The sequence below is a fragment of the Dendrobates tinctorius genome, unplaced genomic scaffold (genome assembly GCF_039654945.1).
Source record: "Dendrobates tinctorius isolate UK_male_01 unplaced genomic scaffold, ASM3965494v1 ptg000239l, whole genome shotgun sequence".
Lineage (NCBI taxonomy): Eukaryota > Metazoa > Chordata > Amphibia > Anura > Dendrobatidae > Dendrobates > Dendrobates tinctorius.
The window spans coordinates 536,465-553,372 of NW_027361906.1; the positions used below are offsets into that span (position 1 = coordinate 536,465).

Genomic DNA, 16,908 nt, shown 5'->3' on the forward strand with positions numbered 1-16,908 from the left:
CGTCCCAGAAGAGGATGACCACAGGGGCCCACGGGGAAACGGCAGGCCGCTGGGAGGGGAAGGAGTCCTCTGTACCCGCATCCTGCAGAAGACGGCTTGAAATACCTGCGATCGCAGTCTTCCTCTCAGCCCTGTCCCGAGAAAGGGGTGAGGAGGGGGATTCGGCAAGGACCAGCCACCTGTCCACAACCCTTATCACTGGAAGGTGATAGGGAAAAGTCCTGCCTGCGGTACTGAGAGTTGCGATGTGGGTGACACCACACTGCTCGCTCAGCCGCATGATATAGGAAATCAGGGTGATAACTATACCCTGTTTCCCACTGGAAAAAACCTAAAAGATAAAAGAAGGAAAAGATTAAAAAGTTCAAGCTAAACCTGAAAGAAAAATTGGATTAAAAACTGCGGATCTGGGGAGATCCCGGTCCGCCTCCTACAGACACTAAGCACAAACTGAGGTGCTTGGTGCCTGTCGGTGGGTGTATACTGCCGGGGAGGAGCTAATTTTCTTGTTTTGCATAGTGTCAGCCTCCTAGCAGCAGCAGCATACACCCATGGTAATCTGTGTCCCCCAATAAGGCGATAAAGAAAAGACAAATGTCAGCGGTCAGAGGAGAAAGTCCCAGCTCATCAGCACATGGCAGGATCTACTCATGCCTGCCTTCTCCCTAAAGAACCATCCAGCCCTCGTACAGCCCCTATATCTATCACACGTTTTATCTTTCTATCTGTAGGTTGGATCCATCACCACATAAATAACCAGAGTTCAGCAGCCTCACCCTCGTCACGTCCATCATCTGCTTTATTTGCATCTTCATCTTTTCCTTGCGTTTCTCTAGAAGAAAAAAAAAAAAAAAAAAAGAAAACCCTGAGCTTATTTAAGCCATAAGAAACACAGCGCATGTACATACCATCTATAACTAGATACACCCATCAGCCATATTACCGCCTTCTGCTGCACATTGTGTAGCTCCCCTGTGTCCGTCAGTGCATTTCATGGCTGATCGGTGTATTACACGTTACATATCTGCTGTAGTATTATCACCTGGGATTTCTCCGTTTTCCAGCTCCCTGTCCACCGCCGGCTGCCAGCTGATATCATCTCCAGTGTCCTCCTCCAGCTGCTTCAGCTGCACGATGCAGTTAGTCAGGACCTAAGGATATAAGGGGAGACCTAAGAACCCAGTATTGGAGCAGTGAGACTTTCTACAGAAACAGAACTTCAACTTTAACCTAAAAAAAAAAAAAAACAGTCACAGGGTGTTCACTAATATATACTCCCCTGATGGAGCCTTACTACTAAGGTGAAAACGTGTCGGGAGGAATTTTTGTTTTTGGGGTCACTTAGATTAGTTCCACACCTGGGTACTGCCCTCGTCAAGGTGTGAGTCACATAGGGGGCACGACATGGGTCTTCTCCTTGTCCATAGCTTCATCTGAAGCCCATGAGACTCTACAGACTACCACGTCCTTCAGTTTGGCTCGGGTGAGATGTTTGCTTTATTGGTCATTGATATACACTTGGCTTTCTCCTGCTGATGTGACCGAGTGAGTGAGGCGCCATTGCACGGCTTCGGGCAGCTCTGCCTTTATGGTTGGTTTTACTTCTAGTTTATTGGATAACACACTGTGATTTTTTAAGGTTAATTATGAAAAGTTCTGCTTTAGTAGAATCTCTCCGTGCTATAATACTGCATGTATGTCTGGGAGCTGTGGTTCTGGCGCACACGGGACGATATCATTTTGATATACGAGATATAAAAATGCCTCAGATGCCGCCTGGTAATAACTGTGGTGTGAGCAGAGACGTGACCTCTCCTTTCCCTGATCTTCCTCTCTCACACATGCACATCATAGGCCAATGTGATATTGTGTGTATGCAGAAGGACGCCCACACCATCATGGAGGGAATGGACAAAAAAAACATGGAAATACAAAAATGTGGTTACTCGTGACCCCTCGAAAAAACAGCTGGTGCAGCTCAAAAGCTAAAGACAAGCTAATATGTAATTCCCTGAGCTCTGCCCAATCCGCAGGTGTAGCACTTTCACCCCCCTCACTTCTCTGAACCATCAGCTACACAGACATTACCCCCTCCCTGCACTGGACCACCAGATGCACAGACTCCTTCACAGCTCTAGTACTCTAGGGATCCAGATAATAACCCTATGATCCTAGACCTTGATGCTGTTTCCTACTATTTGCCTGGATGTTTTATAGATAATTTTTAGGTGCTGTATGTTAAGGTGTTATTCACAACATTTAAAGTTGCTGATTTCTTGGGGTCTGATCACTGGGACCCCCCATGGATCCTGCATACAGAGCTCTGAAATGCCTGAAATCAGCTATGTGTAGCAGTCCCTATGAGAGTGACTTGATGCATGTCCTCACCTTTATGTGAGAAGCTCCTTGGCACGTGACCGTAAAACCATGCAAGTCACATATCTGTGCTCACATGACAAACACTTGAGTTGGATGTATAGGCGGATCTTGACATTGTACATGAACGTCAGAAATGAACGTTTAGTGAAAAAAAAAAAAGAAAGAAAAGCCCTTAAATATTTATGTATTCTGTATTGCCTGGCTTGGAGGAATCGGTGCTCGTGACCCGATTGTCTAACAGGGAATACAGGAGGGAGGTCACAGCCAAATGGTCAAATGTAACGAGATGGAAAGAACCTAAAACATCAGAGAAATCATTTTACCTCAATCTCGTTCTCTTTGTAGGCCAGAGCTTCCTCCAAATCCTTGTGCGATTTCTGCTGGAGACGGATCTGCTCGTCGAGCTCCCGCTGTCTCTCGCTCCATCCGTCCGCTTCCTGCAGGAGCTACAACAAAAAGAAAATGACATGTGAAGATGAATAGTAACATGCAGTGAATGGAAACCATCTGCCGGTGCCCGGAAGCAGCTGCACTAGTAAATGTTACTAAATAACAAGGAGAAATAGCGGTCGGAGGTGACTTAGAGATAGGACACTAGTAAGGAGTTCAGTTCAGGTCACACCTGCTCCTTCCTGTCCTTCAGCCGGGCATTCTCCTCTTGCAAAATACGGACATCGTTTCGGACCTTCTGCTCTTTCATTTTTGCCTCGTTTAATGCAATTTGCAACTGAATAAAAAAAATAAAGGACAAAATGAGTGATAAAAAGAAAGGGCACTGCTAACATTTGTGTGATTGATAGGAGCAGCTTCTCCCTCTGGCTCAGAGGAGCTAGCTCAAAAAGGACACATGGAAAGGGCATGTTATGACAGTCAATGTTTTAAGACATATGGATGTTTAAAAAACAAAATCCTCAAACAAAGAGACAAATCCAGATCCTCTGGAATAAGAGACTGAAATGTGTTACTGATGTGGCTGCAGCCGGCTGCTCGGCACGTCTCATGCATGGCAGACAGGTATCTTATTAATTAGAAGTGCGATACCTGCCTGCAGAGCCCTCAATACCTGGCAAGAGGCCATGTCAGTAGCGAATCTCATCTGATGCAAAAGTAAGAGGCACTGGATAACCCCTTTAATGAAGTATTTCCATTCACGGAGAACACAGCTGCCCTCGGGGGGGACTGAGCTTACCTCTGAGAGCTCCGCAGAGTTTTGCACAAACTGATCTTTCAGCTGCTCTACAGATTTCTGCCCTTCATAGATCTGCAAACAGACAAAGTAGTTTTATTCAATCTATTTATGACATACTAATCTACAATTATGATCATTTCTGAAAAGGGAAGGCAGACATACATGCGAGTACATATGCAGTATACATTAAGAGATGAGAAACACATGGATAGATGTCTGTTAATAGTCAGTCGTACATGCATATCAACTCAATACCCCAGCGGTATAGTTTCACACATGTCAGCGCTGGTATTCCCAGCGGATGACGGGACTTTGTTGTGTCACGGGACCGCTGCAGTGAATGTCACTTTATCCACCAGGAACATCAGTGGTGACCTCGCTGGAACAATACCACTGGGGAAAGTTTTTTGGGGGGGCCCTTAATTGATTAAGCAGGGGATGTCCATTACTAGACATCTCATTTAGAGGAGGTGAATGTTTTCCCGTTCATTCAAAACGTTCTTAAAGCGACATTCTGGAGTGCAGTCATGCCATATATCACCAATGGATATATGGTGTAAGCCTTGGTCTAAAGCATTGTCAGTATATGGAGTATGGTGCTGACAAGTGAGGTTGGTAAAGTCGTTCATCTGAAGTATTGCAGAGGGTGAAGAGAGAGGAGCAGGGTAATGAAGGCTAGGGCAGTGGTAAGGATTTTAGTTTTTATGGTAACATTTGGGCTAAAGAAGTCCATTAAAGAAGGTTTCTATGTTAAAAAAATAAATAAAAATATGGAAATCTGCTTGAAGATCACATAGCACCGTTCTGGGGCTGCCCTTTTTATTTATGAAAGGAGTGCGCAGCCAATCTATTGCCAAAAGTGCACAGAGCCCTCCTCCTTTTAAGGAAGGGTCAAACTTTCTAGTAAAGTCAGGTCTGAGCTTAAAGGCTGTGGCATCCCAGCATGGAGAGCAGGACCCCACATGCCTCCACGGCCCCTATAGAAATGGGATCCCAGCATGGAGAGGAGGACCCCACATGCCTCCACGGCCCCTATAGCAAATGGGATCCCAGCATGGAGATCAGGACCCCACATGCCTCTGCAGCCCCTCTCACTGTGGGATCCCAGCATGACCTCATATGCCTCCGCAGCTCCACTCACAGTGGGATCCCAGTATAGAGAGCATGACCCCCCCATATCCAATTGCAGCCCCCCTCTTAAGGTACTGTCACACTTAGCGATGCACCAGCAATCCCGACCAGTGATATGACGCGGTCAGGATCGCTGGTGCATCGCTAAGTGGTCGCTAGTGAGCTGCCACACAGGCAGATCTCACCAGCGACATCGCTGGGGACGGGGGTCGCTACTTACCTGTCACACCAGGCGATCCTGCGTCCTCCCGCCCGGCTCCACGCGTCGCTCATCGTCACAGCAGGAAGCGCCGCAGGAAGCTGACGACGAGAAACAGTCCAGCCTGTTCTCGCGCGATCAGCGATAAGCAGCGGGGGAACGGGTTGTAGGTAAGTATCACACACAGCGATATCGCTAGCAATATCGCTATAACGTCACAAGTTATAGCGATATTGCTAGCGATATCTCTTAGAGTGACATGCCCTTTAGTGTTATAGTGATATCTCGCTCATAGCTCTGACACAAATGATTAGCGCTCTCAGGATGTCACCATTCAGTAACCACTTAGTAAAGGACATGGCCACGCTGGTTTAATGAACAGAGAGGGATCTCACACTTTCACTGTGACGGGGGCTGCGGAGGGATGTAGGATCCAACTCTGCATGCTGGGATCGATGCCACAATCCAGAAGCTCAGATCCCGTTTTTGGGAGACATTAGGAACTGTCACACACATTTTTGTCATTTACTTATATTTGGAAAGATTGGTCCTCCGAGTTAGTAACCGCTGCAACTGTCAAACATACTTGATGTCTGAACGGTGGCCTGATATTTATCTACAAGCTCCGGTCCCAGCAGCTCCTCCTACCTTGTACGCGGGACCGAGTTTTCAGCATCGTCCATGACCTGCGCTGTGTGTGAAGGGGGCTGGCCGACTGCTCAGTTCATTAGCTTAGCCAGACTCCCGCAATCAGGCAGCCCCCTCCATAAACCACACCAGTCACTTACAGTTGCAGGGAGTGCTGCCGTGTGTCTGACACAAACCAGAAGAAAACATGCTTGTAGCAGACATCCCGAGCACCTTTCAAGCCTGACGTATTCCCTTCAAGAAGCCATGGAGTTACATAAAATACTTCTGTCTGTCACACTAGGAGCGACCCCCGAGATAAACGTCACGGCCGTCCCCTTCTCACCAGTTCCTGCTTTCTCTTGTTCTGTTCCTTCTGAGTCTCCAACTCCTGAAGCAAGTTCCTCATTCGGGCGTCTAACTGCTTGTTGTTGTTCTTCATCTCTTTAATCGTCGCCTGGAGGAAAGGAAAGCGGAAACCTTTATATCCTCCATTTATAAATGTTTCTATATTCTCCTTCTGGTAATTAATCCATCAATGCACTGGTAACTTCAGTACTGAAACCATTAATTAAACCCCCAACATCTACATGTAAGAAACCTCAAATATTAAAGAAAAGTGAATGCTTGTCCTTGATCTACAATTATCGGACAATATCTTGTAGAAATTAATGCATTCGTATAGTAAAAAGTAGTTAATCTTGAACGTGCAATCTCTTGATCGTCTGTACAATACTCTGCACTACTGTAGTATTGCAGTGCATTCTGTAATTTCTAGTCTTTCACAAAGCCCAGCCCGGGACCCATCAGCACCCTGAGATCACCTTGTGGAGACGTCAACAGAGTCAGAAGCGACCCCCCCCACCCCTTTGCTAACTTCCTAAATGCTGATGTCACGACTGACAGAGGCAACTAAGAGGTTATACTGTTGCAATCTGAACTGGCCCCAACTGCAGCGGATACTCTGAGCTCGATCCACAGCAAGTCCGCACATCCACTGTACTGCAAATGTTGGGCAGATGTTGCTAAAGAGGTGAAAAATTCTTACTATAGCCACACCTACAATCAACACACAGCTAAAAAAAAAATATTTCTGCAGCCACCACTACAGGGAGCACACTGCAAAAAATATATTTGTATTGCTGCAGCCACCACTAGAGGGAGCACACTGCAAAAAAATTATTTCTGCAGCCTCCACTAGAGGAAGCACACTGAATATGATCCATACACTGATCCTCACAGTATAACAGCACAGGATTCCTTTAGCGTTGGCTGTACCCAGTCAGAATTGTATTGCCTCTTACCATTTACCTCTGACCAGTTTAGATATATTAGGAAATGAATGAGCACAAAAAATGACTAGGGGTTAACAAAGCTTAAATTTACTTTTGCTAAAAGTCAAGTATTGCCCTCGTCGAAATCTAGGGATGTACCCATACCTTGAGAGCGGCGGCCTCTTCCTGCAGGTGGTTGCTTTTCTTTTGGGTCGAGCCTTCAGCCTCCTTCACTTCTTTGATCTGCGGATTAACAAGTAACGAGTTAATTACCGCGAGATGACATCAAAGCTTCAAAGCATCCGTTCTCCCCAATTTACCTTTTGTTCAAACTCGGATATTCTTTCTAAAGCTTCACTTTTCTCTTTCATCAGCAGTGCGATCTTCTCTGCAAGCTGCTTTTCATTCACTGGAAAGAAAAAAAAAAAAACAAAGAAAAGAAAAAAAGTGTTGCTTCTTCTGGTCTCGGATGTAAGAAACAGCGGGGAAAAAAATGTCTAATTTAGTGAAAAGTAAAATATGTGAAAGCGGCTTTTTAATATCTCACTTCTGCATTGAGATACGATAACTTGAAGTTACAGGCCTGAAGCTGCACTACTGAGACAGTGAGTCCCCTTGTGTGATGTGGATTCCAATCCAGACTCATCGGGCAACAAAAAGGAAAGTGGCTCCAAATAACTGTTTACATCCTCTCCACTGCAGCCGACAGAAGGGGACACATTGTTATGAGAACAACTCGGTAGTGCAGCCTCAGGCTTCAGGCCTATAACTTCAAGCCATCAAATTACAGCACAAAAATAAGATCGCAACAAAAAGTTTTCACCATTTTTACTTTACACCAAAAGGGAATTTTATATATATTTTTTCATGGCGACTCACGATTCTTTATTACAATAAGCGTGATGATAAAGAATATATACATTTGTTCACATTTCCTAAATTCTAGGTTTCTCTATGGCTGGAAAAAAAAACAAAAACAAAAAAGTTCTCTCTAAAGGTAAGATGTGACTTAGCAGTTGGAAGCTGTGGTTTCGGTGGTGTAATTTTCGGTTGCACCCACTTCAAAAACACGACAGCAACGAGTTCATCAGAGGAGAAGAAAATGAAGAGACAGGAAGAGATGAAGAGTTTTTATCAACTTTAACATCTTCTGCAGGACAGCACAGCTCGCCCCCGCCTCCTGCCTGCAGGACAGCACCGCTCGCCCCCGCTTCCTGCCTGCAGGACAGCACCACGTGCGCCTCCGGGAGTCCTGCCTGCAGGACAGCACCGCTCGCCCCCGCCTCCTGCCTGCAGGACAGCACCGCTCGCCCCTGCCTCCTGCCTGCAGGACAGCACCGCTCGCCCCTGCCTCCTGCCTGCAGGACAGCACCTACTACATATTGGGGTAGGATTTTGGAGAAGGAAATTCCCTTTAAATGATGCTCTAAACTAAAAAGTCTGCACAACTTAAAATATAAGAAAGGAAGCAACCAAAACTCCAGCAGAAGTAATAAGGTTGCTTTTAAATCTTGCTCGGTCATAGTGAGAGGTTTTGCTGATGCAGCGTTGTAATGATTCACACACGAAATCTAGACAATCAGGAAAACTTACCTTGATACATTCTGCTCTTCACCTGCAAGAGAACAGATCACACGTGTTACTACAATGTCCCTCTGACACATGCATCTACAAAAGGTCAGGACTGCGGGGGCGGCCGGGGAGTGAAAGAGGACACTTGCAAAGTCAGATTACCGGAAAGCTAAGAAAAGCTTCCAGCTTAATGCAATGTGTATGAGATCGCTCTGCTGCTGCCGCCATTAGCAGGTCATAACGGGGCATTCCCACCCCAGGATATGCAATTACTTTGGGACCCTCACATATCAGGAGAATTGGGGGGGGGGGGGGGGGTCTTGTAATCCTTGCTCACCGATTCAGAGCATGGTAAGGTGGCCGCGCTCTGCCTTGTTCTCAACTTCCAAAGACTTGGAGAAAGCAGCCGAGGGTGAATCAGGATCCTGGTCTCTCAACAGGTGAGAGACAGATGGGGAGAACGAGGGTATTGTGACCCCGGCTTTATCAAAATCAATGGGGGGGTTTACAGAAAGTGCGGAGCGCTCCCATCTCTCCTCTGCCATTAATAGAAGCGGCTGCTCTAAATAGGGGGTCACATGACCTCCATTCATCCGATAGGAAAAGTCTGAAAAGTGGGAATTGATCCTATCAGGCATTATGGCAAATACTGTGCAATATGGGAATACCCCGTGAAGACCCCTCGACAAGGGTAGATAATCGTCTGAATGAACGTTAGTAAGTACACCAGTTCACCAGGCAGTGATCAGAGAGGAATAATGAGTAAACGCCTCCATAATGGGGTCTAAAAGGATAAGTGTTGCCGACAGCACATCTTGTAAACCCTGGTGACCATTTGCCTGCTGTATGGGAACAGTTCGTCCACATGAAGTTTGCTGGATAATAAAAATCCCTATAGTCGATATCTCGCCGATGGGCAGAAATCAGTACAAGAAAATGGGTCGTTATTTTATATTGTGACGTGCAGGCAGAGAGGACGCCTTGTGAGAGCACTCACCGAGAGACACGTTCTCCAGAAGAAAATCAAGAAAGAGACAAGTCCCACTAAGAAGGCGATGATGACCGGCTCCCAGTCCATGCCATGGAAGTCAGGCCCGGGCTGGAAATCTTCGGGCAGAGCAGACACCAGCTGTAACGTCAATGTAAGAATGTAAATCTTGATAGAAAATGTTAAAACACATGGACAGTAAAACAAGCTCGTGGTCTCCAACCTCCGAGCCTTCAGCTGAGGCATTCAGGAGCTAAACCGGTGTTTTGCAAAAACTCCAGTCCTCAGGGGCCTCCCAACAGATCACATTTTCAGGATATCCTTAGTATTGCACAGGTGAGAGATCCAGTGGACACTTCTGATTCTTTGATCATAATTTTCATCAAGTGTGCAATACCAAGGAACTCCTGAAAACATGAGATGCTGGGGGCTACTGAGGACAGGAGTTTGCGAAACACTGGCTTAAACCACCCGACATGCAGATGTGACCTTTCCTATGTGACAGAAGCAGCCTGACAACCTGTGTAGTCTCCAAGATGACAACTTTCTTCACTCGGGAGGAGACACAAGTGAAATCGAATCAAGAAGTTGATACCTAACGTTTTAAAGAAACTGCTAAATCGCTGACGGTCAAGGTACAATCTCATCCAAAATGACTATCTCAGCCACTACCCTCTGCTGCCGACACCAGCAATATGGGCTGGAGTCAGTATCAGGGGTAATGAGGGGTATGAGACGATCTGCACAGAATGCGCTGGAGGATCAGTAGTTAATAACTTGGAGCTTCACAAACTAATTTTGAACATTTAGGATGAGACCACGCCGGCGCGAGGGCGGCTGCCCACAGATGATATGGCGCCCATTAGCCACTGCGGTTGGTGAGAGTTTAGGCAGCAGTCGCCCCCCTGTGGCAGCACCTTCATACTGTGCAAGATGTAGAATAAAACACTTTTCACACCCAGCGATCCCTTATAGCACCCGTCCAGAGGCGGCCTCTTTCTGACAGAAAGTAGTTGCTGGTGGGGAAGCAAAGTCTGAACATGAGCGGCTGTTTATCGGAGAGGTAAATATGGCTTTTTTGGCCATTGGTTTAAAATATATATTTTTTATCCCCTGGATTATCCCTTTAATCACGTAAAGTGAAGGTAATACCAGAAAATTACTTTTGTTTCCATTATGTTTTGGGTCTATTTTGTGGGAGGTTGTTTTTTTTTTTTTTTTTTAGAATTCTACTAACAAATAATCCTAAAATCTTGCAGCTATCCCTATGACTAAGCCTGATACTTCTCATAATCAACCGCCTCTCTGCACAGTGAATGCTGCACAGCACACTGAGCTTGCCCACAGCACACATCTACAAAAGTCAACTGCATAGACGTCAGATGGGTCATCTGATGGTAAAAAAAGGGTTAACTCATCTGCTGAATGGGGGATAATTTACTGGTCAGATGACGTCCAACTTCTGATACCTGCACAGATTGGCACAATGGCAAATCTTTATCCTGGTCATGAAGAGGAGCGACAGAAAGAATGAAGCTGCGGTCGTACGTCCAGAATAAACAGAGCGGAGGTCGGTGATGTGCAACGTCACTTTCCAATAGGGATAAAAGATCTGTGTTCTGTCGATCGGTGCAGGTACCAGCAGTCGGACCTCCACCCCCCGATAAAGACTTGTTTCCCCAGAAAACCATTTTAAAACAAAGAAAAAAATAATAAAATGAATCACTATTAGTAGGCTCCTAAAATATAACTTATTAATTCATTTAAAACTATATTACTCACGTGATAATCTTCTAAAAATAGTCTAGAGCAATAATCATTACCAACCAGGGTTGAATCAGGGATATGGATTGATAAGAAACCTAGATACAGCTAGTTACAAGATGTATACAATATATTAACCATAAAAATGACAGCATCCTAAGGATGAACACCTGCGCTGACATAACAACCAAAACTTGGTTGTGGTAATACTGTATATATATATACATACATATACACACACACATTAATAATAATAATAATAATAATAATAATAATCTTTATTTATATAGCGCCAACATATTCCGCAGAGCTTTACAGTTTAACAGTTTCAAAACACAAGTCATAAGTAACAACACTAACAAAACAATAATTAAAGCAAAATAAGACGAAATAAGACGACCCTGCTCGTGAGAGCTTACAATCTACAATGAGATGAGGGAGATACAGAGTACAGGTGTGTATTTACAATGGTGTATTTACAATGAAGGTCCAGCCATCTTGCGGGAGTGAGGGATGGATGGAGATAGTGAATGGGCTACACATGCACACTTACACAGAGAATGACTTTGATTAGTGAATGTGATAAGCCGCTCTGAACAGGTGTGTTTTGAGGGAGCGCCTAAAACTATGCAAATTGTGGATAGTCCTGATTTCTTGGGGTAGAGCATTCCAGAGGATAGGAGCAGCACGGGAGAAGTCTTGGAGTCGGGAGTGGGAGGTACGGATTAGTGCAGAGGTTAGTCGAAAGTCGTTTGCAGAGCGCAGCGATCGGCTAGGCCGATAGACAGAAATGAGAGAAGAGATGTAAGGGGGTGCCGCACTGTGGAGAGATTTGTGGGTGAGAACAAGTACTTTGAATTGGATCCTATAAAGAATGGGCAGCCAATGTAAGGACTGGCGAAGACCGGACGCGTCCGAGTACCGGTTACCCAGATGGACGATCCTGGCCGCTGCATTAAGTATGGACTGGAGAGGGGATAGTCGAGTGACGGGGAGGCCAATTAATAGAGCGTTGCAGTAATCCAGGCGAGAGTGGATCAGTGCTACAGTGAGGGTTTTTGTTGTTTCCATAGTGAGAAAAGTCTTAGTTACTCACCGGTTAACGGTATTTTTCGGAGTCCATGACAGCACCACCTGAGAGAGGGGATCCGCCCTTTAGGAACAGGAAACCTACAGATACAAAAAGGGTGGCACCTCTCCCACGCATCAGTTGGATTACAGAGCACAAGAGGACTTCCAAGGTTAATGCATGATTTATGTACAGTATTCTTTACAATTATAACTTTTATCACCAGTGGGTATATACAAGAAAAAAGACGTGCACACCCCAATTAAACTAAAGGGAGGGAATATACGGGTGCTGTCATGGACTCCGAAAAATACCGTTAACCGGTGATTAACTAAGACTTTATTCGGTCGTCCATGACAGCACCACCTGAGAGATTTACAGAGAGTAATATCAGCTTTAGGGAGGGACTACAGCCTGCAGCACCCTTATACCAAAAGAGAGGTCTGTGGAAGCACCCAGGTCTAGCCTATAATGACTATAAAAGGTGCTCGGAGAGGACCAAGTAGCCGCCTTACATATCTGGTCGATGGAGACTTCTGATCTTTCGGCCCATGAGGTTGCCATTGCCCTGGTGGAATGCGCCCTCAGCTTTCCGGGTGGCGACCTGCCCTTTGATGTGTATGCTATTGCAATCGCCTCTCTAATCCATCTGGCTAGTGTATTTTTTGATGCTCTACAACCTTTTCTGGGGCCTTGATGAGAGATAAATAGGGCATTATCTTTCTTCCAGGGATCGGTGACTGACAGATATTCTATGAGGCCTCTCCTGACATCCAGGGTGTGTAGTTTCCTTTCCTTCTCGTTAGTTGGATTAGGGAGGAAGGATGGCAGAACTATCTCCTGTGTCCTATGGAAACTAGAAACTACCTTTGGCAAGTACGCTGGATCAGGTCTAAGTATTACCCTATCCTCTTTAAACTGTAAATAAGGAGGACACCTAGATAAAGCCTGAATATCGCTTATTCTGCGAGCTGATGTTAGAGCTACCAGGAAGGCTACCTTGAGGGACAGGTTTTTTAGGGAAGCCGACGAGATAGGTTCGAATGGAGTCTCTGTCATAGCAGTGAGGACTAGGTTCAAGTCCCACGGCATAAACCTATCCTTCATTATTGGCCTGGATCTACCTGCTGCCTTAATGAATCTGCTTATCCAATAATTACCAGCAATGTTACAGCTAAACAGAGCCCCCAAGGCTGACACTTGTACTTTAAGGGTACTGGTAGAGAGTCCCATGTCTAGACCTTTTTGTAGGAACTCTAATATCTGCATTATAGGTGCTGAATCCCCAGCGATTACTTCTGAGTTTTGAAGGAATTTTTTCCAAATCCTAACGTAAATTTTTATGGTAATGATTTTCCTACTTTTAAGTAGGGTGTTAATTAGGTCTGCGGAGAAACCCTTCTCTTCTAATAATGACCGTTCAAACTCCACGCCGTCAGATGAAGGCCAGCCACCTGAGGATGGAAGACTGGGCCCTGGGACAGGAGATCCGGGATGTCCGGCAGAACCCAAGGATCGGACACCGACATGGTCCTGAGGCATGAGAACCATGCTCTCCTGGGCCAAAACGGAGCGATAACTATCACCCTTGCTCTGTCTTTCCTGATTTTCCTCATCACTAGGGGTAGAAGAGATAGGGGAGGGAAGGCGTAGGCTAGTTTGAAGTCCCAGTTTATCAGGAAGGCATCTACCGCCAGAGGATTTTCTCTGGGATTCAGGGAGCAGAATTGTTTCAATTGCGTGTTGTCTCTGGTGGCGAATAGGTCTACCTCTGGATATCCCCACTTTTGAACAATCAGATTGAATATGGAGGTGTTTAAAGACCATTCCCCTTGCTTTAGCCGATTGCGGCTTAAAAAGTCTGCCGTGATGTTGTCTTTTCCTTTTATATGCAATGCTGTTAAAGATAGGAAGTATTGTTCTGCTAGATGGAACAACCGCTCTGCTACAAACATCAGGGGTCTGGAACGAGTCCCGCCTTGGTGATTGATGTATGCCACGGTGACCTGATTGTCGGAGAACACTCGCACGTGATGGCCCTGTAGGTACACAAGGAGCTTTTTAGCCGCCTGTTCTACTGCCGTCAATTCTTTTAGGTTAGATGACATTCCTAACTGATGATGTTGCCATTGGTCCTGGACTAAAATTTCACCCATATGAGCTCCCCAACCGTAAGGACTAGCATCCGTGGTGACTATGCGGGTTACGTTATACTCCCAGGGCACCCCTTTTGATAAGTTATCCTTGTCTAACCACCACTCTAGGGACTCCCTTGTGTTACGGGATAAGGTTAGCTGACCCTCCAAGTAACCTCCAAGGACTTTTTGATGTAATAAGACCTCGCTCTGTAGTTTCCTTGCATGAAACTGGGCCCACTGGACTGCCGGGATACAGGCCGAAAGAGAGCCTAGAAGGGACATGGCTTTTCTGAGGGACATGGTGGGGTTATTGGAGGCGTTCAGGATCTGATAATGGAGGCGAACAAGCTTGTCCGGAGGCAGACGGCATTCCTGTTTTTCAGAATCCAGGGTTAGGCCCAAAAATTGTTGGACTTTCATTGGTTGCAACCGAGACTTTTTGACGTTCAGCAACCATCCTAACCGTTCTAGGGCAGACATTGCCTTTTGTAGCTGTTGTAAACAATGGTTCGCCGTTTTACCTACAATAAGAAAATCGTCCAGGTAGGGGATCACCAGAATGTTCGATTCACGTAGATGGGCCATGACCTCCGCTATCACCTTAGTAAACACTCGGGGAGCGACTGCCACTCCAAAAGGGAGGGCCGCATATTGGAAATGTCGAATTGACCCATCCAACTGAACCGCCACTCTGAGGAACCGCTGATGGCCTGCATGGATGGGTATATGGTAGTATGCGTCTTTTAAATCTAACACCACCATGAAGCAGTTTTGGAACAGCAATTTTATTGCAGATTTAATCGTTTCCATCTTAAAGGGACGTATGACCAAAAATTTGTTGAGGGCCTTAAGGTTAATTATTGTCCTAAAGGAGCTGTCCGGTTTGCGGACCAGGAACAGAGGGGAGTAGAATCCCTTCCCCCATTCTTCCTCTGGAACCTCTATCAGGACTTTCTTAGCGCACAGGTTATGAACCTCGGCTTCCAGGGCAGCTTGTTCTGCCGCAGACGACCTGAGTGGGGTGATTTTAAATTGATCAAGGGGAACCCTAGAAAACTCTAGTCGTAGTCCCACGGCTATTATCCCCAATATCCAGCTGCTATTGGAGATCAGAGACCAGGATGGGTAGAAGGCAGCTAGTCTCCCTCCTACTGGGGCAACTAGTCATTGGGGCGGCTTTTTCGTATCCCGAGCTGGACCTTCCTGGCGTCCTCCCCCAAACATGAATCCTGTACCTTTCCTTTTTTTATCATCTCATCTGCCCTGATCTCTGGACGGCCTTCTCCGGAAAAACCCTTTCCTGGCAAAGGGACGTCTGTAAGAGGGGTTCGGGAGACTGGGAAATTTCTTTTTGTCATCTCCAGCTTTCTCCAACAATTCGTCCAAGACGGGGCCGAATAGGTACTCCCCCTCGCAGGGAATGGAACAGAGACGGGACCGGGCTTGAATATCTCCTGGCCAGCATTTTAACCAGAGCGCTCTTCGCGCTGCATTAGACAGACCTGCGGCTTTAGCCGCCATTCTTGCAGAGTCTGCAGAAGCATCGGCTAAAAACGCCGCGGCATTCTGAATGATGGGCAAATTTTTCCGAATAGATGATCTTGAAGCTCCATCTCTTAGTTCGGAATCTAGCTGATCTAGCCAGACCATCATAGATCTGGCTGTACAGGTGGCAGCTACCGCTGGTCTTAACGCGCCTGCTGACATCTCCCATGTCCCTTTAAGGAAAGAATCCGCTTTTTTATCTAACGGATCTTTCAGGGAGGCCATATCGTCAAATGGTATGGCGGATTTTTTAGATGCTTTGGCTACTGCTGCATCTAGTTTCGGGGCTTTATCCCATCTGTTTACTACCGGATTATCGAAGGGGTATCTCCGCTTAAAGGCTGGTGGCATGGAGCCCCTTTTCTCCGGTCTCTTCCATTCTCTATCAATTAGGCTCTGAACCTTTTCGTTCAATGGAAAAGCTTTACGTTTTTTGGGGTCCAACCCCCCGAACATTATGTCCTGTGCTGAGAGTTCCCGTTTTTTGTCCGCTACCCCCATGGTGGACCGTATAGCTTTCACTAATTTGTCCATCTGGTCTAAGGGGAAGCAGAACCGGCTAGAGTCTTCATCCGAGGAAGACGACGAGGAGGCCGAGGAGTCCGAGGAATTGTCACCCTTCCCAGGGGCGACTGAGGCCTCCGAGCCTGAACCACTAGCCTCTCTTCTCCTAGAAGGTTCTCTTTGAGGTAAAGCTTTCATTTCTGCCCTGATCATGTCTCTCAGGTTTGAAGTGAAGTCAGGTGTCTCTTCCGCTACCTGCATAAACGGGGGAGAGTATAAGGGCCTGACAATCTACCCCTGGACTCCCTGTCCTTAATAACTCCTACCGCCTGCCGTATGCATGGCTGGCATAACTTTTTAGGGTGGCCATCTGGTAGGGGGGAACTACAGAGGGCACATTCCCTGTGTTTCTGTTTTCCCGTAACCTTCTTCCCCCGAAAAAAAACATAAGGGAACACTGCATCAAGGTACATTCACGGAGATCTCTTACCCATGCAGATGAGGCAGGTACCGGATCACGGAGGGAGGC

The 16,908-nt window shown here is 46.3% G+C and overlaps 1 protein-coding gene across 2 annotated transcripts in view; it reads right to left on the reverse strand.

Annotated features, from left to right (window-relative positions):
- MIA3 (MIA SH3 domain ER export factor 3) overlaps window positions 1-16,908 on the reverse strand; it is an 86,913-nt gene that overhangs the window by 20,588 nt on the left and 49,417 nt on the right. For both annotated transcript variants that reach the window (XM_073556776.1, XM_073556777.1), the window contains exons 7-16: window positions 9,369-9,500; window positions 8,393-8,414; window positions 7,120-7,208; window positions 6,965-7,042; window positions 5,872-5,982; window positions 3,569-3,640; window positions 3,002-3,106; window positions 2,703-2,825; window positions 1,043-1,151; window positions 777-832 (exon numbers count right to left, since the gene is read on the reverse strand). In XM_073556776.1, coding sequence (XP_073412877.1) covers window positions 777-832; window positions 1,043-1,151; window positions 2,703-2,825; window positions 3,002-3,106; window positions 3,569-3,640; window positions 5,872-5,982; window positions 6,965-7,042; window positions 7,120-7,208; window positions 8,393-8,414; window positions 9,369-9,500 — 897 coding nt within the window. The remainder of the gene's footprint in view (window positions 1-776; window positions 833-1,042; window positions 1,152-2,702; window positions 2,826-3,001; window positions 3,107-3,568; window positions 3,641-5,871; window positions 5,983-6,964; window positions 7,043-7,119; window positions 7,209-8,392; window positions 8,415-9,368; window positions 9,501-16,908) is intronic.